At 34.1% G+C, this 24968-nt stretch overlaps 1 protein-coding gene across 4 annotated transcripts in view; it reads left to right on the plus strand.

Annotated features, from left to right (window-relative positions):
* The window catches only part of LRRIQ1 (leucine rich repeats and IQ motif containing 1), a 210896-nt gene that overhangs the window by 179136 nt on the left and 6792 nt on the right, over positions 1 to 24968 (plus strand). For 2 of the 4 annotated variants that reach the window (XM_070454293.1, XM_070454294.1), the window contains 3 exons: positions 433 to 562; positions 3287 to 3347; positions 9950 to 10070. In XM_070454293.1, coding sequence (XP_070310394.1) covers positions 433 to 562; positions 3287 to 3347; positions 9950 to 10070 — 312 coding nt within the window. Of the gene's footprint in view, positions 1 to 432; positions 563 to 3286; positions 3348 to 9949; positions 14237 to 24968 lie in introns of those variants that run through there. The other 2 variants (XM_070454295.1, XM_070454296.1) reach the window with 2 other exon arrangements.

Consider the following 24968-nt stretch of genomic DNA (forward strand, 5'->3'; position numbering starts at 1 on the left):
ACTTACATATTGTACTAGCTTATATAAACCAAGTTTTGTTTTATACAAAATTATAAATCTGTTTTGAATATCCTCAATATAAATTATAAATTCTTCATATGGATAAGATTGTATGAGAACAGTCAGATTTTAAATTCTGCCTACAAAAAATAATTATTTCTATTTTCTAACTAAAACACTAAAAAACAAGCCTTCTAGAGTGTTGGTTTCATTAAAACAACTCTGCTTTTCAAAATAGGTGGGTTTGAAACTCAAACAAGAAAAGTACTTAATCTATAAGTGACTGACAGTGTTTTTCTTGCAGATGATTTAGCTCCCATGACCTGTCTTGTTTTTCTGTATCTTGTGATAAAATTGTTAGCCTAGATTAAACTGTGTGGTCAAAATTTGATTTCTTTAAAAAACAAATAATATTTTCACATTTTTCCCTAGATAAGGAAGAAGACTTTATATATAATACCACTGCAAATGAAAAACTAGAAAGGAGTAAAGAATATACATACCAGTGGCTTCATACACAGGTTGGGGTTCTTGAAACGACTGGTTCCAGAAATATGAAATGGTGAGGTCATTTTAAATTAGATTTTTGTATTGCAAACACATCTTGAAAAGTGAAACCTAGGTTAATTATGCTAAAACAAACATGACTTTATATAGCCAAAGGCCAATATACCACATTACCAGACTATAAATGGCCTCTTATATAGAATAGATTTGATCACTATGTTTTTCACTATAAAATATTCAAGAACTTAGTTTCTGTAATGCTTAAAAATCAACACAAATGATTGATGGTGATGATGAACCACACAAATGATTCTACTTTATAAAGTAGAATGCATGGTGTCTATTAACTGTTTATAAGTATCATCTGTATTGATGATTGTGGTATTTTATTTTGTGTTATTTTTATTATCATTTATGTTTGGCAGTTAAAATAAAACTCAACCCTGAGTCTGCCACTTTATGAGTCATGTAACTGATTTTCAGTGATGTCTCAATATTTTAGTTCCCTCCTCTTTATAGTGAGATGATATCGCTCTTTCTCACAAGATAGAGGTGAGCTTTCAGATTGAGGTTATCAAATGTTGATGTCCCATAGCAGCAAAGAAATGTGCCTTAAACCTACTAAGTAATCAATTAATTTTTGTTATATTAATGTATGTGTTAGTTTTCTAGGGCTACCATAACAAAATACTAGATTGCATGGCTTAAAGAGCAGAGATCTATTTTTCACAGTGTTGGAAGCTGAAAGTCCAAGATCAAGGAGTCAGCAAGTTTGCTTTCTCTGGTCTCTCTCCTCGGCTTGCAGATGGCTGTCTTCTCACTGGCTCCTCACATGACCATCCTTCCACCTGTGTTACCTGTGTTCTAATCTCCTCTTTGAACAAGGACACCAGTTATATTGGATTACGGCTTACCTCTTTGAACTCATTTTACCTTAATTGTCTCTTTCAAGGCCTTGTCTTCATATAGTAATTTTCTGGGGTATTAAGGATTAGGATTTGAACATATAAATTTTGAGGGAACAAGATTTGAACATATAAATTTTGAGGGAACAAGATTCAGTCCAAACAAAACATAAAACACTTGTGTACATAACTACTAAACCAAAATTTTAAAGGAATAAAAGTCTGGAGATAATATTTTTGAAATATTTTTTGTTTAATTAAGGTACAGTTGATTTACAATGTCATCTTAGCTTCAGGTGTAGAACACATATATATTCTTTTTCACATTCTTTTCACTTATGTGCTCAATCGCTTCAGTCGTGTCTGACTCTTTGTGACCCCATGGACTGTGGCCTGCCAGGCTCCTCTGTCCCTGGGATTCTCCAGGCAAGAATACTGGAGTGGGTTGCCATGCCCTCACCCAGAGCATCTTCCCAACCCAGGGATCAAACCCAGGTCTCCTGGGTCTCCTGCATTGAAGGCAGATTCTTTACCTACTGAACCACCTGGGAAACCCTTTTCCTTTATAGGTTATTACAGAATACTGAGTTTTATTTAGTTTCCCATACTATACAGCTGTCATAAATTTTTATGACTTTCACTGTAGCTACATATATCCACAAAACAATTTTTAAAAGTGCTATTTAAGCATTTTCAAATAGATAAACCAATATGAATCTAAATATAGATGACACTTTGGAAATATTTCAAGGGGTTGTGGGTATTAACTATTTAAATGAGTAACAAAGAAACAAATCCTACAGTTATGAGGTCTAACACTTAATATAGCAGAATGTTATAAGGTATAAAAATTAAACCTTTTTTATAATATATACAAATGAAAAAACCTGCATATGTAGTCATTTCTATCCATATAATTTCTTTAATAATATGGGGAAAAGTGAAAAATAAAAGTGAAATTAAAACATTTCAAAACCTGGGTGGTTATATCCTGTTTCATTGTGAGCAAAGAAAGTAGGAATAAAGCAATCAACATTTAAGGTTTTTTAATTTTTCTAAGTGTTCCTATTGATGCAAGTACAGTTTACTTTATGCTGGTATTAATTGATTTAGCATAATTCATAACAAGATATTTTTAGGACTATATCCAAATGTAGCATAACTCATAGTTTAACATCTATATTAACCAGATGAAAGAGGTCTTCTTTAGAGATTTAAAAGCATCTGTAAAGATAATGTGAAAGATACAAACAAAACATTTCAGGATATATTTTTAAGATACTTATACATTTAACAACATCAGTTACTCCTTAATTAGTTATATTTAAACATATAATGCAACAGGTGATTATTGATGGATTTTCTCTTATGAAAACATAACATATAAAGGAATATATAAGTAATAATATTTTAAGAAATTTTTTGTTCGAAAACAGAAGGTCTTGAAAAGCCAAATACCAATGCTCTAGCCTTAAACAGAAGTTAATTGTGAGCATTAGTATAATGAATTAAACATACCAGAGCTATTTTAAAAATAAGAAGTTTTGCCTTTCTTATAAGTAATATATGTAAGTAGATGTGGTACAATACTTATCCTTTCTATAATTTATTAGCTATAATTATTTGTACTTTCAGATTTTTTCTCTGTATGCATTTATGTTTGGCAAATTTAAAATTTATGTCAAATTGAATTTTAAGGTAACTATGAAAAGACATAAATTTGTATATATCTTTTGCATTCACCTAATTTAAGAAAACAATTATTTCCATTTTGTATATTATTGATTTTTCCCAGACTTTTCACTGGGCATGTTTTTCGTAGTCTTCCTCTCCATTGGTATAATAATATGATTTCTCTTTTTGTCACTATGCAGCAGTCACTTCTTGCCTGAGTTAGATCCAGATGTACTTAATGGTGGAAGAGTTCAGCTTGTGGTAAGAAATGTGTTTAAAGTTCAGAAAAAATGTTGTGGACAACAGTACTCAACAGATGGCACTTTGAGATGTGTCAATAAGTAGTATAAATTATGAAAATACCACACAACTGTATTTTGGGGGGATAATCTCAAAATATTAAATATTAAAATAGTACCATGTTTTATTGGCTTATAATATAACTTTAAAATATGATATCACCTTAAAATACTTAGTTTATCTGGTAGATTTTAAAATAACAAGATGCTACTATATGTCCAGGTTTGATGCATGAGACAAGTGCTCAGGGCTGGTGCTCTGGGATGACCCAGAGGGATGGGATGGGGAGGGAGGTGGGAGGGGGGTTCAGGATGCAGAACACATGTAAATCCATGACTGATTCATGTCAATGTATGGCAAAAACCACTACAATATTGTAAAGTAATTAGCCTCCAACTAATATAAATAAAAAAAAGATACTCTGGGCAAGAAATTATATAACAATAATATTGTCTAGACTATTTTAAAAGGAGGATACTTGAGGGAAACAGAAAAGCACCCTCATGACTCAAAAAATCAAACCAGATAAAAATTAAAAAGTAGTTGTGTATTCAACCATTCTAAGTAGGAAAGTGTAAATGGTTGGAGTGTTAGGAGCAACCAAATTCTAACATGGTGACCAGAGTGTATGTATACTCTAGACAGTATAACTCATGTGCATTTCAAACGTCAGCTGAAATGTATGATATCAGAGGAAGCCTATGTTAACAGAAGGAGAATGGCCAATATGGAATCTGGAGAAATAGAGTCCCCAAACAAGAAATGTTAGTGTTTACAGAAATTTCCAGAAAAGAGGGTACCCTGACCAATGACAAAAGTGTGTGGCCTCCTTGGCATGTGAAAATGAAGGGCATCAAATAACTCTCACTTTATGACACCTTCCATTTATATCAACTAGTGATTCCTTGCTCAAACTTTACATTCACTGAGAAAACTGATTATAAGTTAACTTACCATGTAGAATTTAGTATAGAAAAATAATGTATTCTCTAATGGGAAATAATATTATCATATCCAGAGCAGTTATATTCATCATTCTCATGAATAACTCATTCAAGGAGTTTTCCTGAAAGAGGAGAAAAATTAGGACAATAGTTAAAATTAATGTGCTTATGGAAATATTTACAGAAGGATGTACATATTTGAAATAATCACTAAACAAATATTTTCTGGCATTTTAATAGAAATCCCTCTGGCAGAATGACATAGAGATTACCCTAGGAAAAGTGGTACCTCAAGCTATTAGCACCCTACATATTATTGACTAACACTCTCACACAGATTTTTGAGTAGCCACTTTGGAGCAAAAATCAGGAATATAAAGTGCCAAGGAATGCTACAATAAAGGAAGGGATATTAATTTAATTATTATGCTTCTAAAAATGAACGAAAACTGATTGGGTAGATTACTAATCAAAGTGGTTCTAGGAGATTAACCCTTTAACATTAATCTTCCTACATATCCCATTATATCACACTACCCTCAAATGTATGACGAATATATAGCAATGATAAATACTTTTAAAAAATTATTGAAGAAGAACAGCTGAACCCAAAACAAGGTAAGCAGTAGTAGTAGAACAGACATTTTTTTTTTTGAGTCAAGATGGGAATGGATCAAGGATTTATGCTAAAAGGATACTGGGCTAATTGAAGGCCACGTTGTATGGAAATCTTGCAAGGTGTCAGGGAATGAAAACACCCTACTTGTAGGAAACTTGTGCAGATAATTGTAAAACTGGGGCCAGGCTATAACTAAAGAAAATCTTGAAATGTTAAAAGATACTACTATAAGATCCTCAAAGACATAAAAATACCACGCATAATAAAAGAACAGAAAATAATCAAACAAAAAATGATCAAATTTTAATTAGAGGGAGATGGATATGCAAATAAGGCCATTATAAATTCTGAAAATAAAAAATAATATCTTTGAAATGAACCCTGGATTAGACAGCATAAAAGAATTAGTGAAAGTTTATCTACAAAGGAACAATAGATTGACAGTTGACATCATATCAGAACAAGGCATACCAAGAGATGGAGTTATTTCTTAATATAGGGATAAATATAAATATCATCTAGACTACTTTGTCACTGAGCTTCAAAAGTGAGGACAGAATTAGACATAGTCAAACATTCAAATGCTGGGTTTTGAGGAAGCTAATAAATAATATCTCTGTCTACCAAACAAGATTAAAGTTATTATATGATAGACAAGAATGAGAAAAATGCAAACAATACTTCCAAATATATATCAATATATATAAATACTTCCAAATATATATCAGAAGGCATGTTATAGATCTAGACAGATCTATGTCATAGATAAGACAATTGCATTGCTTATTAAACTTATCCTCCCAAAATGCTAGCATTTTCCTGCAGGAGACACTCATAGTTCAATTTCTCCAGAAAATATACTCTGGGATTCTGATATTTGAGTGTAGGGTGTTCATTGGGGAAGGCTCTCAGGAACAGTTCCTGTGAGAGAGGAAAAAAACAGGATTAAACAGAAGGAGAAAGTGTACTACAGTAGAGTTAAATCACAAATGTTAACATTAACATGTCGAAGGCCCTTACAATTATAACCTATCAAACACTGCTTATAAAAATTCAAAGACATATACCATACGCATGAATTGTTATCTTTTAGTCAATAAGTTGTGTTCAGCTCTTTGTGATCCCATGGACTGTAGTCCACCAGGCCTCTCTGTCCATGGAATTCTTCAGGCAAGATACTGGAGTGGGTTGCCACTTCCTACTCCAGGGCATCTTCCCAACCCAGAGATTGAACCCGCATATCATGCATTGACGGGCAGATTCTTTACCACTGAGCCAGAGAGAAGTCCTAAAGAAGGGTACAGCCACTGTAAAAAAAAAAAAAATGTGTCAATTTCTCATAAAGTTAAATATATACTTATTTGACTCAGCAGTTGTGCTCCTAAGCACCTTTTCTAGAGAGATGAACTTATGTTCAATCAAAAACTTATACAGAAATGTTCATAGTAGTTTTATTTGTGATAGCTGAAAAGATTGGAAATGACCCAAATCTCATCCGATAAACAAATGGTGGTACATACATACAACAGATACACAAAAAGGAACAAACAAGAATAAACTCATGGTATACACAAAGATGTTCATGGATCTCAAGAGCATTTTGCTAAGTGAAAGATGACAATTTCAAAATGTTGTATACTGTATGATTTCATTTACATAACATTCTCAAAACTATGTAATTATAGTGATGGGGAATACATTAGTGGTTGCCAGTTATTAGATTAGGGGGAGGTATTACTCTAAAGGGAAAACAAAGAGGTTGTTTGGAGAGATGGAATAATTGTCTATTCTGATTGTGGTGGTAGTTACATGAATTTATACATGTGATAAAATGTCATAGAAGCATAAATAAACCAAAAACAAACAGTGCATGTGAAAACTGGTGAATAAGGTCTATGGTTTAGTAATAGTATGGCATCAGTGTCAATGTCCTGTTTTTATTAATTGAACTTGAATTATACAAGATATCATTTGGACAAGCTGTGTGGAGGCTATACAAGTAACTCTTACTTAGTAACAATTTTGCAGCTTCTGTGGGAGATGTAAATCGAAAAGAAAATTTTTGAAAATGGTTGAACTTCATATTTAAGTTCTGTGCATTTTATTACATGTAAATTATAGCTCTATAAAGCATGTGAAGTGCCTTCCATGCCCACATATGTTACACAACAAGGCCTCTGTCTTATTATATAAGAGAGGGGTTTGCACAATGATGACAATGTATTATGAATGGAGGGGTATGCATACCTCAGCTTTCTGCAATCAAAGAGAAAAATATTTTTAAAACACTTGTATTACGTCTAGAAATAATACAAACAATGATGTGGTATGTTCATAGCATCTACAGTAATTTTGCCATAATTAGCATATTATTCAAACAGTTAAATGAACTAGATCTGTATTTCACAGATGTAATGTACAGTGAAAGAAGCAAAATGCTAAAAGAAGTTAGATTAATTTTGAAATAATATTCTAAAAACTTTTGAATATGCTTATTCAAAACATATGAAGAAATACTGAAAAGTAGCTTACAAGTGAATTTCACCTTATGATATTTTATTTCTCTTTCTAAAAAAATCTGCATAATAAGTAAATAGGTATTTATTTTATGTGTGCTGTTTGTCTTCTAAAAATAGAAAATTTTAAAACAAATGTTTAATAAAATCCTGTTTGTGAAAAAATCATAAGAAAGAACTGACTCTTCTTTATTAAATGGAAGAGATTCTCTACTTTAAATTAAGTCGCTTGGTTTGAAGGTGAAGCAGGATCCACTTGCTTAGAAGTCATGTTCCAGAATTCATACCACTCATTTCATTGTGAAAATATGGGGAAAAGAATATTACAAACTTTGTAGATAAGGCTACAAACATGACCTGATCAGAAGACAAAGACCAAGAGTTTTGCAAAATCAGTATTTAAATATTTGCTATTGCATTGCACATAAGAAAATTCTGATCTGACACAAACTAAAAACTGTTTATCATGTTATAACTGTGAAGAATATTTAACATTACAATGTTTTGGGATTAAACATACAGTTTTGTAGAACAAGTATTAAAAGCAAGGTCAATTTTATTCTATTTTGCATGTATAGTATATCCATTTTGCGTGACATAAAAGAAAAGATATTTTCTTTATGATTTCTCTACTCTTTAACAGTAAGAGGAAGGATGATATTCAATTTGAAACCAATGTTTTCACAGATAGAATTTGAACATAAATACATATGTGGCTGAGTCAAATATGCTCCTAGACCTGTAACTAGCCTCTATGAATTTTCTAGGTTTTCATTTAAGCTGTGAGGTGGCCCCATTGTGAAAGTGTGTGTTATTGTTAACTTTCACTTCTAAATTTGATTCTGTTATAATCTGGCTTAGTTAATAACTGATACTGTTTTCTGTTTTGCAATAAACAATCTTTTGGATGTTAACGGCTTAGATGATAACAAGATTTTTGGAAGACATGTTCACAAATATTTTCTTGACATGTAGGTATCATCTTGTCTGGAGGAGGGTGAGATTTCTGCTTTTTAAGTAGGCATAGTGAAATTATGTCCTTAAATTAAAGCAAATAAAACCTGATTTTAAAATCCCAAGGCTTATAGTTAAAGACTCTTTAGTCAGCAAAGGATCCCTTATGTGGTTAGCATGTTTTTTCTTATTTTGTAACTGATGTCACCAAAATCTTGGTATTGCTTTGATAGTCCTCCCTTATTCCTGATTGGTTCTTGTGATGTCTCAGAATTGATGGAGCTGTAGTAATGGGACCATTAAATACATACCCTTGTGCACTAATGAAATAAAATCCAGAAAGTGTATAAGATTTTTCATCGTAAAAATTGTAAGTGTAAATTGTGAGCCAGTTGTCATTTCACTTGAAACAGTTTTCTACGGAGGTTTTTTTTGACAAAACAATGATATCACTTAGCCAGGTGCGTTTTAAAAAATGACTAGTGCCCTAGAATGGCTTCTTCTCTGAGTTCACCAATAGCAAACTTGCTTATTTAACAATGAGAGAAGGTGGGAGGGGGGATGCAGACATCTGAATTTGAAGGAAGATGATCTTTAGGTTCTGGTTTCATGAGTTTTTGTAGCGCATCATATAGGGATAGCTTTGTAACCACAGTGACGGTTTGATGGTTTTATTTTACCCTAAATTTTCTCACATCAAATATTAAGGACAATGCTTTCTCACAGGATTCCAAGAATCCTGTGGTTTGGGTGAAGTTCCAGCTAGTGGCCTCAGAGTAGGCTTTCTATCATATTTTCTCCCATTTAGGGGCTGAATCCTGATAAATCCTTACTTAATGATATTAGACATTATGTAAAACAATATTTATAGCCAAGAGGTGATTCTTTTAACTTTTCAGTTCAATCCAAGATAGTAATAAAAGTTCAGAGAGTAATTTTAGATGAAATAAATTACTTAATACATATGTCCTTAAAATATCTTGAAATTTCTATATGTCTACCCTTACTCCCAAATTAAACTGAACGGATAGTATTTTACATTAATAATGACTGTAGTGAGAAAGTAGAGCTCTTTCGTGGCTTTGTAGTATACAAATATGGGATGAAAGGCATTTCAGGGAATTTTATAAGTGGTAAAACATGAATATTGCAGAAAATAATCCAATGTGACATTTCTAACATTCAATTAAGAATTAAATAATATCCTTGGTAAATAAGTGATGTTAAGCTATTTAAAGTTTCATCAGTTGCCTTTCAGATTGATTTTCATCAAAATTACTGTACTGAAATGTTTTCTTTTGTTGTACAGACTCAAATAGCAAACCTCAATTTTAAAATCGGCTCTTATTTGCAAAAAATGCTTTGACATAGTGCATTTGTTCTGCCTGGGCAGCAATAAAGGATTGTGGTATCATTTTGAAGAAGGTTGTTTGACAGAGCCTGTTTGTTTATTTGGGGTAATGTGAGCTGCATTCAGAAAATGCCATATTTTGTTTCATGATTGTATACATTCTCTCCCATTGCTCCCAGGCAAGACTTGTAAGCAGAGAAGACACGGATTTAGACCTTTTTTCCATGACCAGTGGAAGTGCTTCGTCTGTGAAGACAGAAAAAAAAATTCAGGCACACAGACACTCAGCGGGATCTTCAAGTAAGTTGTGGTTTCCTTCAGAATTAATTTCAAAATCACAAATGAATTGATGGAAACTAATGCCAGCAAGCATTCTTTTACAGATAAGGGGTAGGATGCCAGCAACCAGAACTGCCCAAAACTATCCATTTGAATTTTTTCCTCTCTGAATGTCTTCTTTTGATATAAACAGAATTAAATTATTTCTAAAATTAACAGCATCAGTTTTTATTTTAATTCTATTCTGTGACCCAGTGATTTACTCCTCTACCCCCCCCCCCATGGATTATATTGAATTCTTTGATCATTTAGTTCTAAAAGAGTTTGTTTAGGTTAATTATAAAAAGTTGGATTTATATATCAAAGTAGTGTGTTTTGGTATTTTGTCATTAATTTAATATATATTGTAAGTAAAGTTTGTTTTGAAGGAAATTTTTCTTTAAATAGCAGACTTTAAATAATAACATTATACTGTCAAAACCATGCTCTTAAAAGCTATTTCCACTGAATAGATGACAGTTTGTATTTACTACATTTGAAAACTCATCACCCATTTATTAATTTGGTAATATAACTCTCTCTATATATATGTATATATATATATCATGGTTTCAACAAGAATTACAAAGCAATTCTTAACTCTGAAAAGAATGTAAACATTTAAAAACTATCTGTATCTTAGGGTATTTGAGAGTAAGAAAGCCTAAGTTTTTCAAACTCTTCATTTAACTTACACTGTAAAGATAGCAAAACATTTTCTAGAGTGTTATGGTATATTAATACAAAAGATGGTTTATTTAATATCATATTTTGTTAATTTTGCCAAAGTATAGTAAACCTCAGAAGGCCACATATTAACTTACACTTCATTTTAAGTAATAGTTACTCTATAAAAAGATTTATTACTCATTGATGGTATGATTATATACACACAAAGTCAATATTTATTTGAATATGAACAATGCAACAATCCAGATAGTGCTCTTCAGATAAATGAAAACTTCGAAATGATTCTCTGACTTTTCTTCCAGATGCTTGGCATTATTAGATTCCAGTCATTTAAATCCATTTATATGTGTAAATTTATTTTAATGAATTTTAATTTTGTTTTAAAATAATTTTAATATATCTAATTTACAAATATTCCCCAGAATCTGGTCATGAAAGGTTGCTCTGGTCAATATGGTTAAGAAATATTTTAGGTTAATTCATCTATGTAAAATTATTCTTTTAATACAAATTTTCTACAGCAACAAAATGTGGTAATAATGTCAGATATTTTATATATATATATAAAACATTTCATAAGGAATCAACCTGTGCCACACATAATAGTGAATAATACCATATCCATTTTAAGCATTGCATATTACAAACTCATATGATATTGTTTTGAAGTAGTGTGGGTAAAAATAAACAAACCTAATAAAATTTTTACACAAATTGCCTTTTCACTTTACATAATATCAAAGCTTCTGTTCGAAATGTACTATATGAATGTTAAAACATAAATAACTCAGTAAGTCAGCAACTATCCTGAAATGCACAAGCTTCATCTTTCACTTACATAAGTGACAGAGTTATAGATTTTAGAGTATATAAGATCTTTACTGAGAGTTCATTTCTTAATACTTTCTCTAAGAAACTGTAGTAAGGCCATTCACATTGTAGTTTCCATTAGTCGTCAATAAGTGACATTATTGCAAACACTACTAATGACTGTTCATTAGGTGACCATTTAAGACAAGCCACTTTAGGAAATATTTTTTATGAAATAACAGAATGAATATGAATAAATACTATTTGCCAAATTCTTGTCATACTAGTTTACTGTAACATCCATGTAATATAATGGTGAAGGATATGACCTCTGACACCAGTTTGCCTAGATTTGTATCATAAGTTAATTTTCTCATCCTTAAAATAGGAATGATACCTACCTTGTAGAATTGTTTTAGGATCAAATATAGTGCATTCACTTCCAGTAGTCATGTATGGATGTGAGAGTTGGACTATAAAGAAAGCTGAGTGCCGAAGAATTGATGTTTTTGAACTTTGGTGTTGGAGAAGACTCTTGAGAGTCCCTTAGACTGCAAGGATATTCAACCAGTCCATCCTAAAGGAGATCAGTCCTGGGTGTTCATTGGAAGGACTGATGTTGAAGCCGAAACTCCAATACTTTGGCCACCTGATGCGAAGAACTGACTCATTGGAAAAGACCCTGATGCTGGGAGGGATTGGGGGCAGGAGGAGAAGGGGACAACAGAGGATGAGATGGCTGGATGGCATCACTGACTTGATGGACATGAGTTTGAGCAAGCTCCGGATATTGATAATGGACAGGGAGACCTGGCATGCTGCAGTCAATGGGGGCGCAAAGAGTCAGACACGACTGAACAACTGAACTGAACTGAGAGAGCATTCAGAATGGTACTGTCTCAAAATAAGTGCTTAGTAAATGTTCTTTGTAATTGTTGTGAAAAAGAAAGATCAGTTGAGGTAATATATTGATGTCTGTAGTATCTAGTCACATGGCTAACTAGCTCGGCTTAAAAGAAATGTCCTCTTAATAGTTCTTTAACTGGAAAAAAAAATGGCATAGCTTATTATACATAGAAATCTTTTAACTGTCAGTCTTTGTGTCCTAGGCCCCCATGGCACTGGGCCAACCACTTAAAGTCTCAGTATTTTGAAAGCTCTTTTCCTCCAGCTTTCTCTCTCAAAATCTTGTCACCTTATTAAAACTAAAATATTTCTTTCAGCTTCACAAGCCGAATCTAGAGAGTAGTTTATGGGTTACAGCTATAAAACTTTTTCAGCCTTCCAACTTTTCTAGTTATTTCTCTTTCAATATTGCTATAATATTTGGAACACATATTCTTTATAAATAGATACATTCAGGTTTAAAATTCCCACTCCATTATCACAGATAAGTTGTGTGACCTTGGGTAAATTATTTAACCTCTAAGAATGAGTTTACTCTCTATAAAATGGAAGTATAATGTCTATCTCATGGAATTTTAGTAAGGAATAAATAAGTAAAAATATACGTAAAGTATGGTGATGTATTGCCTAGTAATAAGTAAAGACTTAAAGTATTGTTCTTGTTGTTTATATTGTTCATTATTGTTGTATGTGTTATGTTACTGTTGTATTATTTTTAAACAATTTCAAAGTAGAGTTGTCTTCCTTTTCTGTGTATCAAATAATAGCAGAACTATGCCATCCATATAAAGTAACAATGTCTTTTCTTAGAGAATTTCCTAAGGTTTTTGTTCTTTTCCTTTTATGTCTTACTGCCCTCTTACATGAGGCCAAGGAAATCTGCTACCAAGTTTTCTAATCTATATTATGATTTGAAAATAGATGAAATAGGTCACATTCATATTTTCAAATGTGCCATTATGAAATGACTAGGCAAAAAAATTCCTGATTTAAACAATATTTAGTTAAAAATATTTGATATCCTTAAATGATTTTGGTTTTCTCAACTCATTTCCCACTTAATACTTAAAGGATGCATTACAATAACAATAACTCTATTGCTCTAGCAATTTAGAGTTTATCCAATTTTTTTAATTGTCTTTTCTGACTTATATGATTATTTTTCTTTGATAGATAATATAAATGAGACTTAGAGTGTTTATTTATTTGAACATTGGCACCAGAAACTTAGCAAAGGAAAGCGACAACTTGAATCCATCTTTTCTCATTCCAAACTCAGTGCTATACTGTCTTCTGTTCTTCCTTGGGCTAAAACATGTAGCTTAGTAAGAATATAGTTCCCCTTATCCATTCATTCTTTCTGGAGCCATTTATTGATGGATCATTGCTCACTATACACCTAATTTTGGTTTCCAGTTGCCTTCTTCATATTATCTCTGCACTTTCCCAGACATATTCCATTTTCAAAGTTAGCCAGAGACTGAGAATCCAAAATTCCTCTGTAATAGTGTATAATCAACCCCATATCAGCTTCTTCTCTGAGCATGTCTTAACTCTCATGAAATGTAAGCCCTTATAATATGGTACTGAATTTACTGAATATGGAAAAAAATATTTTTCAAAAGTAAAGTTGCTAACGTTGTTGAAATGAAGAAGGCTTCTTGGAGTCAGTATACTTGATCTGTACCTAGACTGACATTTGGGATTTAAGTAAGGGGAAAAAAAGTGGAAATAAACCACCTAAACAAAGGCAAATGGTAAAATATGAATATATATTTGTGAAACGCTGAGAAGCCTGTCTGGACCAGAGGTTCCACATACTAAAGTGATGTAAAATAAAGTTGCATTAAAAATGAAGCCTAGTTTCAAAATAAGTTTGAAAATATAGTGGAGGAATTGGGCTTTTCTACTGCTAATGAGAAACTAACAAATATTTCTGAAAATACCCTATTATTTTAGAAAGCCTAAAATCAGTTGAAGAAAGACATTCTGAGTCAATCCTAACATTTTACAATGCCTCCAGTATATTGACAAAATAATTTTACAGCTCTTATCAAAACAGATTAATCTATCAAAAGTACAAAGTGAAATACATGGTTTAGTAGATGCCAGTACCCAATAGTATATGTGTATTGAAAGAGTAAAGGTGGTAGCTAAAGTAAAACATTTCAAAGAGAACCGTTAACATTTATTTCAAATTTACTTAGTACATTCCATTAACATAATTTAAAGTTTGCAAGCAAAGAATTATTAGCATGTTATATATTCATGTATTTCTGTGCATATATATGTATCTAATTTGTACATAGCTGTAGTATATACATATAATATGCATTTTTAACCCCTCACTGAGTAAACTTAAGATTTAAATAGTATTGCATATATCTGTGGGTCATTATGTAAACCTCATCATGGGTACATGCCAAAGAATTGATGCCTTTGAATTGTGGTGCTAGAGAAGACTCTTGAGAGTCCCTTGGACAGCAAGGAGATTAAACCAGCCAATCCTAAAGGAAATCAATCCTGAATATTCATTGGAAGGACTGATGCTGAAGCTGAAGCTCCAATACTTTGGCCACCTGAGGTGAAGAACCAACTCATGGGAAAAGACCCTGATGCTGGGAAAGATTGAAGGTGGGAGGAGAAGGGGACAACAGAGGATGAGATGGTTGGATGGCATCACCGACTCAATGGACATGAGTTTGGGCAAACTCCAGGAAACAGTGAAGGACAGGAAAGCCTGGTGTGCTGCAGTCCATGGGAGTTGCAAGAGTTGGACATGACTTAGCAAATGAACAGCAACATCGTGAGTGCAAGCAGTTTCATGCCTGCAATAAGTAAAGCAAGGTACAGAATCATTAAGCAAGAACAAAGATGGATAGGTACAAGACTTAGAATAGCCAACACAGTGTTGAAGAACAAAGTTGGAAGACCAAAACATCCATGGGAAAAGCAAATTAAAATGAGATACCACTGTACACTTATTATCAATAGAATTGCCAAAATCTAGAACACTGGCAAAACCAACTGCCAGCAAAAATGTGTAGCAACAGGATCTCATTCTTTGCTGGTGGAAATGCAAAATGGTACAACCACTTAGGAAGACAGTTTGACACTTTCTTACAAAAGTAAGCATACCCTTACCATATGATCCAGCAGTTGTGCTTCTTGGTATTTATTCAAAGAAGTTGAAAACTTACAACCAACAAAAGCCTGTGCATGGATGTTTATTGCAGCATGATTCATAATTGCCAAAATTTGGAAGCAACCAAGATGTCCTTTAGTGGGTGAATGGCTATGTAAACTGTGGTACATCCAGATAATGAAATATTGCTCAGTGATTAAAAAAAAAAAAAAAGAAAGGAGCTACTAGGCCTCGAAAAGACATGATGGAAACTTAAATGCATATTAATAAGTGAAAAAAGTCACCCTGAAAAGACTACATACTGTATGATTTCAACTATGTAACATTCTTAAAAAGGTAAGATTATGGAAATGGTAAAAACATCAAAGGTAGTAGGGGGTTGGATGGAAGATAAATAGGTTGAGCATGGGTGATTTTTTCAGTTCAGTTCAGTTCATGAACTCAGTCGTGTCCGACTCTTTGCGATCCCATGAATTGCAGCACACCAGGCCTCCCTGTCCATCACCAACTCCTGGACTTTACTCAAACTCATGTCCATCGAGTCAGTGATGCCATCCAGCCATCTCGTCCTCTGTCATCCCCTTCTCCTCCTGCCCCCAATCCCTCCTAGTATCAGGGTCATTTCCAGTGAGTCAACTCTTCACATGAGTTGGCCAAAGTACTAGAGTTTCAGCTTCAGCATCCATCCTTCCAATGAACACCCAGGACTGATCTCCTTTAGGATGGACTGGTTGGATCTCCTTGCAGTCCAAGGGACTCTCAAGAGTCTTCTCCAACACCACAGTTCAAAAGCATCAACTTTTCAGTGCTCAGCTTTCTGTACAGACCAACTCTCACATCCATACATGACCACTGGAAAAACCATAGCCTTGACCAAACGGACCTTAGTTGGCAAAGTACTGTCTCTGCTTTTTAATATGCTGTCTAGGTTGGTCATAACTTTCCTTCCAAGGAGTAAGCGTCTTTTAATTTCATGGCTACAGTACCCATCTGCAGTGATTTTGGAGCCCCCAAAAATAAAGTCTGACACTGTTTCCACTGTCTCCCCATCTATTTCCTATGAGGTGATGGGACCAGATGCCATGATCTTAGTTTTCTGAATATTGGGCTTTAAGCCAACTTTTTCACTCTCCTCTTTCACTTTCATCAAGAGGCTTTTTAGTTCCTCTTCACTTTCTGCCATAAGGGTGGTGTCATCTGCATATCTGAGGTGATTGATATATCTCCCGGCAATCTTGATTCCAGCTTGTGCTTCTTCCAGCCCAGCGTTTCTCATGATGTACTCTAGGGCAGTGGAAATTATCTATATGATACTATTTTCGTACTGTCATTCATTATACATTTTTCCAGACCTATAGAATGTACAAAACCAAAGCCTGAGAGTGAACTATAATGTAAGCTATGTACTTTGGGTGATTATATTTTGTCAATTTAATTTCATCATTTGTAACAAAGTTACTTACTGGTGGGGATGTTGATAATGAAGGAGACTATGCATATGTGGGACAGAAGATATATAGGAAATCTGTGTACCCTCCTCTCAATTTTTCTGTGAACAGAAATTACTCTTTTTAAAAAATTTAATAAAAATTTAATAAAAAGTGAATGGGAAAAAAGAAAAGGGAAAAAATGAGAAGCTCAGAAGGCTGTTCCTCACCACCTATTGCCTGAGCTTAACTTCAGAACAGGTGGGATTTAGCTTTTAATTTTATAAATAAATTGCCCAGAGCTAAGGAGGCTGAAAGTTGTAGGGCTGAGACTCAAAAAATCTGGGTCTTGTGATTCCTAGTGTAAGGATATCAATTGCTTCCCATCCAGCTTCTCAGCATCATAAATGTTTTGCTTCTGTCTATCTCAGTGTACAGATGGAACATTACAGACACTATCATGAATTATAATTTAGTTTTTGAAAAGTACAAAGATGAATTGTATATGATTAGCACATAGAAAGCACTTCAGAGAACAAATGAATTTATCAACCATTGTTGCTTTTCTCCTATATCATATATTCATATAACCTTATTTTTAAATGGATATTATCTTCTCCAGAACAAGGGAAACCATTTCCATTAGCATTGTATGGCCTTCTCTCTAAATTGTTTCCTAGTTATTGCTGTTATTTAGTCACTCAGTCATGTTCAGCTCTTTGAACCCCATGGACCACAGCACACCAGGCTTCCCTGTCCTTTACTATCTCCCAGAGTTTGTTCAAACTCATGTACGTTGAGTTGATGATGTCATCCAACCATCTCATCCTCTGTCACTCCCTTCTTCTCTTGCCTTCAATCTTTCTCAGCACCAAGGTCTTTTCCAATGAGTCGGCACTTCACATCAGGTGGCCAGAGTACTGGAGCTTCAGCTTCAGCTTCTGTCCTACCAATGAATATTCAGGGTTGATTTTCTTTAGTATTGACTGATCTCCTTGCTCTCTAAGGGACTCTCTCAAGAGTCTTCTCCAGAACCACAATTTGAAAGCATCAATTCTTTGGCGCTCAGCCTTCTTTATGGTCCAACTTTCACATCCCTCCATGACTACTGGAAAAAACTATAGCTTTGACTACACAGACCTTTGTCAACAAAGTTATGTCTCTGCTTTTTAACATACTTCCTAAGTTTGTCATAGGTTTCCTTCCAAGGAACAAGTGTCTTTTAATTTTGTGCCTGCTGTCAACATCTGCAGTCATTTTGGAGCCCAAGACAATAAAATCTGTTTCTGCTTCCATCTTCTTTCCATCTATTTGCCAGGAATTGATGAGACTGTATGCAGTGATCTTAGTTTTTGGATGTTGAGTTTCAAGGCCAGCTTTTTCACACTCTTTCTCCCTCATCAAGAGGCTTTTTAGTTCCTTTTTACTTTCTGCTATTAGAGTGGTATCATCTACATATCTATGGCTGTTAATATTTCTCTCAGCAGTCTTGACTCCAGCTTGTGATTCATCCAGCCCAGCATTTTGTGTGATGGATTCTGCATATAACTTAAATTAGCAGGGTGACAAAATACAGCTGTGATGTACTTCTTTCCTAATTTGGAACCAGTCCATAGTTGAATGTCCAGTTCTAACTGTTGCTTAGAAAGCACTGAAGATGATGACTGCAGCCATCATATTAAAAGATGCTTGTTCCTCGGAAGAAAAGCTATGATCAACCTAGACAGCATATTAAAAAGCAGAGACATTACCTTGCCAACAAAAGTCTATCTAGTCAAAGCTCTGGTTTTTCCAGTAGTCATGTATGGATGTGAGAGTTGGACTATAAAGAAAGCTGAGTGCCAAAGAATTGATTCTTTTGAACTGTGGTGTTGGAGAAGACTCTTGAGAGTCCCTTGGACTGCAAGGAGATCCAACCAGTCCATCCTAAAGGAGATCAGTCCTGAACATTCACTGGAAGGACTGATGCTGAAGCTGAAACTCCAGTACTTTGGCCACCTGATGTGAAGAACTGACTCATTGGAAAAGACCCTGATGCTGGGAAAGCCTGAAGGCAGGAGGAGAAGGGGATGACAGAGGATGAGATGGTTGGATTGCATCACAGCCTCAAGGAACATGAGATTGAACAAGCTCCAGGAGTTGGTGATGGACAGGGAGGCCTGGTGTGCTGCAATCCATAGGGTTGCAAAGAGTCAGATACAACTGAGCGACTGAACTGAACTGTTGCTTCTTGACCTGCATACAGGTTTCTCAGGAGACAGGTAAGGTGATCTAATATTCCTGGGTCTTTAAGAATTTTCCACAATTTGTTGTGACCCACACAGTCAAAGGTTTTATCATAGTCAATGAAGCAGAAGTAGATGTTTTTCTGGAATTCTCTTGCTTTTCCTTTTTCTATGATCCAGCAGATGTTGGCAATTTGATCTCTGGTTCCTCTGCCTTTTCTAAATCCAGCTTGTACATCTGGAAGTTCTTGGTTCACGTGCTGCTGAGGCCTAGCTTGAAGGATTTCGAGCATTACCTTGCTAGCATATGAAATAAGTACAGTTGTCTGGTAGTTTGAACATTTTGGCATTGCCCTTCTTTGAGACTGGAATGAAAACTGACCTTTTCCTGTCCTGTGGCCACTGCTGAGTTTTCCAAATTTGCTGGTATATTGAGTGCAGCACTTTAACATCATAATCTTTTGCAATATGGAATAACTCAGCTAGAATTCCATCACCTCCACTAACTTTGGTCATAGTGATGCTTCCTAAGGCCCACTTGACTTCACACTCCAGGATGTCTGGCTCTAGGTGAGTGACCACAGCATCGTTTCCCAGATCTTAAGACCTTTTTTGTACAGTTCTGTATATTCTTGCCACCTCTTCTTAATCTCTTCTGCTTCTATTAAATCTTTACCATATTTTTCCTTTTCTCCCTTGCCTTTTGCTTCTCTTCTCTCAACTCTTTGTAAAGTCTCCTTAGGCAACCACTTTGCCTTCTTGAATTTCTTTTTCTTTGGGATTGTTTTGGTCACCACCTCCTGTATAGTGTCATGAACCTTCATCCGTATTTTTCAGGCACTCTGTCTAGCAGATCTAATCACTTGAATCTATTTGTCATCTCCACTGTATAATTAATTATAAGGGATTTTATTTAGTTCACATCTGAATTGCCTAGTGATTTTCCCCATTTTCTTCAATTTAAGTCTGAATTTTTCATTAAGGAGCTCTTGATGAGCCACAGTCAGCTCCAGGTTTTATTTTTGCTGACTGTACAGAGCTTCTCCATTTTTTCCATATATGTGTATATATGTAAGCATATATACAAATATGTGTTATATATTAGGCTGAGTCTATAATAGAGATGATATCTAATTCAATTAAATGTCAAAATTCTAAACTTTTTAGTACTTCTGTACCTTATAGTTGTATATAATATAGCAAATATTACAAATATTTTAAAAAGTACAGCTTAAATTTATTTTCAAAAATCAAAAATTAAAAGTTTTATTATTTTGGTATTTCAAAATTATTTTGTATTTTAAAAACATGAACAGTATATCTCATGTGAAGGAGTTTTGGTTTTTCTCTCTGAATGTATTAGTAATGAGTTCTATCCAATGCAAAGATTTGTTAGTGAATTGCAGTGTTAATTTTTAATGTGGCAAGACCCACATCATTTTAATGTGGCTGGCCCACATCAGCCATTTCTCTTCACTTTCACAGTAAGGAAACTTGATTGGGTGAATATAGTTGTAAATATAAATGACTTTATTTTATGAATATAATACTAGTCACTGGTGCTTCACTGGTGAATTCACCTCCCCATTTTGTGATCTTGTTGCTCTCCAACCCTTCTGCCACGCTACTTCTAACCTGTATCTCCTTTGAAATTTCCCTTTTCAAGGATCCACGATCTCTAGCTAGCATTTTGACCCTTTTGGCAGCTCTGCTACTTCCAACTCATTCCCTGCATTCCATAACTTAAATTTACAAGTCAATTATTTCCTCATTGGAAGCTTAGAAATGTTTTACCTTTAACTTAATTTTCTATCACATAGAGTGGTCAAAAGATGAGTGAAAGTCATGTTGAATTATGTCCCTGTGCTTGCTGCATTGCTTCAGTCGTGTCCAACTCTGTGTGATCCCATGGACTGTAGCCCACCAGGCTCCTCTGTCCATGGGGATTCTCCAGGTGAGAATCTGGAGTAGGTTGCCATGCCCTCTTTTAAGGGATCTTCCCGACCTACAGATCGAACCCATGCCTCTTATGTCTCCTGCATTGGCAGACAGGTTCTTTACCACTAGCGCCACCTGGGAAGCCCCACTTATGTCCCTCCTTGCATATTTTTCAGTATAGACTGAAATATATATATATAATAAGGAAATAAATTGAGTTTTGGTTCAACTGTCCACTAAATAGCATATTGGTTTTACTTGTACCTAGCCTTTATAAACTCTAGATAGTTTTTAATTCTAATGCATTTTCCTCAGATATTTTATTTATTTATTTATTGGTTGCACTCGGTCTCTGAGGCTTTGTTGCTTCCTGGACTTTCTCTGCTTGCAGTAAGCAGGGACTACTCTTCATTGCAATGTGCAGGTTTCTCATTGCGGTGGCTCATCTTATTCCAGAACACAAGCTCTATGTGTGCAGACTCAGTAGCTGTGGCTCATGGGCTTTAGTTGCTCCTTGACATGTGGAATCTTCCCAGATCAGGAATCGAACCCTGTGTTCCCCAGATTGGCAGGCAGGTTCCATCGACTGTACAACTAGGGAAGTCCTTCTTCAGATATTTTCTTAAAGGAAAAAATATGTAGTCTCTAGTATTCCATGTCTATTTCTGTAAAGTTCAAAGAAGACACTCATTAATGTTTTATTACTGTATGTGCTTATGTAATTCAGTCAAAATCATTGAAATAGGGGAGTATTCTTTGAACAACTTCAGAAATTCTGGTAGTACCTAGAAGATCTTGATGGGTAAACAGAAAGGCAGTGACATAACTGAAGAATACAATTGTCTGAAAAAAATATTTTGATAAAGTAATTCTTAAATTGAAAAATCATGTTAAGGGTTATATCATATATAGATACAGGTAATATATAGATGGGCTTCCCAGGTAAATCAGCCGGTAAAGAATCTGCCTACGGTGCAGGAGACCCTGGTTTGATTCCTGGGTCAGGAAGATCCCTGGAGAAGGGATAGTTAGCCACTCCAGTATTCTTGGGCTTCCCCGGTGCCTCAGATGGTAAAGAATCCTCTTGTAATGCAGGAGTCCTAGGTTCAGTCCCTGGGTGGGGAAGATCTCCTGGAGGAGGGCATGGCAACCCACTCCAGTATTACTGCCTGGAGAATCCCCATCGACAGAGGAGCCTGAGAGTCAGACACGACTGAGCAACTAAGCACTGCATAGCACAAAATATAGATACGGATACAGATAAAGAAATACCTTTCTCTTGTGTTTCCTCAACTTACAGAAATTAACGATGATATTGTTTTGTAATGGACAGGTTTTTCCATTGGAAGGAATGCAAAAAAAGATATTCATCTCACATCTGCTGCCTAATGATTTTCTTTATGGTACTATTATATTAGCAGTATTCTTTATTTCTTAAAATTAAAAATGATACTGTCTTCTTTTTAATACACTTAGTCATATAAAGTCAAGTTTCAAATATGTTACTGTCACTTACTTTTGGGCAAAAATTTTAACTTCATTGCCTCAGTTTTCTTATTTTTAAAATGAGGGTGATAATGTATTGTGCACAGCTATATTGTGGATTAATTGAGATGGTGAATATAAAGTGCCGTGCCAGGGCCTGGAACATAAGGAACTCCTAGATCCCTGCTACTCCTTCAAGAGATGACATTTTCAGGTCATGAGTAAACTAATTTTGGCAGAAATGAAGATAAATATGTGATGAGAAAATGTGGACAATGGCACATACTAGTCTTTTAATAGACTTGATAGTAAAAAGTTGAGTAATTTTGTACAGGGCAAACTTTTGTTGATGCTAAATGCATAATAAAGATATTGTTTAAAATGTGCACTATAGTAATACTTTTAATTAACTGGCATAGTTGTAAATGATGGCATTCTGTCTACAAATCCTTATAATAAAATAATTCCACAATACCATTATCAAAATCCATTGTAGAGGTAAAAACTCTCAAACTTCTTAATTAAAATATTCATGCTTTAATCCTGACATTGATGTCATATTCTTAATTAAAATACTCAAACTTTAATCCTGACATTGATGTTATATTTTTTCCACAGATTAAAAATAAGGTAAATAAGATTTTTATAAACAACAGTGGCCAAGTTAAACTTTTTTCTTCTATGTATAATAAAATCTGGATTTGTTTATCCTCTTGTTTCTTATCAGAAATGTTTGATTTAAAGAAACATGTCAATAAAGAAGCTTAGAGCTATATCATAGAATTATTATTTTTATAAAAGTTTGTTCAGCAAGAGCTGGTCTCTGACAATATAAAAATTTTATTTTAAGGCTTTTATTTTAATATTGCTTAAACCATTCACCCTGATTTTTCTGAATCCCAATTTTTTTGGCAGGACCTTTAAGAACACAGATTTGTTAGGTCTTAATATTGTGTCCCTGAATAAACAAACACTTTAACATTAACACTTCAACCCTAAAAATATTCCCGTAACCAGAACTGGATAGTCAAAATTAATTACTATTATACCATGCTCGTGTTTACATGGTTGCTGAAACATCTAATAGACATATATTAAAAGTCTGGCACAGAGTAGGCACATAATAAATAGCTATTGATTTAATGTCCTTTAACAGCCCGATACAGCCTGTTTCCAGAATCTGAGACAGTCTAATGAAACAGTCAACAATGATTCCAGACACAGTTAAATATAACAGTTATTAGTAACCACAGAATAATATTTACAGATCTAAAACAGTGGTTTTACCAGCAGTTGATATTATCCAGAGAAAGACAAATTTCAACTGTACTTTTGTGAGCAAGCTAGTTATACATATGTCAACTACATTTATTCTCTGTAATAAAAAAATAACTTACACACGTTTCAACATTTTTGAGGACAGGATCTATGTATGCTCTATTGATAATATATTAAAGCATCATGTTTCTAACTGTAGTATTTTAGTTTTTACCCCTTTCCTTCATAAATAAACTCTTTTTTTTTTTTTTTTTGGTTATTGTTGTCACTTTCAAACCAATTTCTTACACTAGCTTAATGTGCAAAAATAAATGGGTATGGTCAAATGTGAAATGCATTTGTCAAATGAATGAAACTAAGTGCAATAATATAATAAATCCTCAGGCGAGTCATGTTTATTGTTGCCAAATGTCTCCCTGCTAAGAACTAATAAGCATGAAAAGGGATAATGAAAGTTTCCATGAAAAGTTTTTGGGAAACCTATCCACAAGTCTTCACTATCTGGGAATGTGGAAATAAGTATTTGTTTTATACAAGTTCCATATGAGGATTGTAAAGATGAAATTATGAGAATGAGTGAAATGGAAAGCAACTGTGGGATGATGGTTACTAATATTACTTGGCACATGGAAGTATATTGACAGGGGAGCTTCATTGAAAGGCAGAATAGAACAGTGCCTGCTACATAATAGGCACTAAATAAATACATATTGAATGAATGTGTAAATAAAGGGAAGAGTTTGAGCTCAAGGTTTCAAAGATTCCAAGTGATCCTGAAAATCTAATTTAGATTTTAAATATTTAAATGCCAAAGGATAACTGTGCAGTGATAAAACATTTGGAAATTGACTTAAAATGCATATTTTTTTGCTAAATGTTTACTTTCGGCAAAATTAATTAACATGGGAAAAAGAGGGGTAAGACAAAGAACTGGGTTGTTTCAAAAGAATATGCATATCCATTAAGTGTAAAAATA

This window comes from Odocoileus virginianus, chromosome 24, assembly GCF_023699985.2.
Source record: "Odocoileus virginianus isolate 20LAN1187 ecotype Illinois chromosome 24, Ovbor_1.2, whole genome shotgun sequence".
In the NCBI taxonomy this organism is placed as follows: Eukaryota; Metazoa; Chordata; class Mammalia; order Artiodactyla; family Cervidae; genus Odocoileus; species Odocoileus virginianus.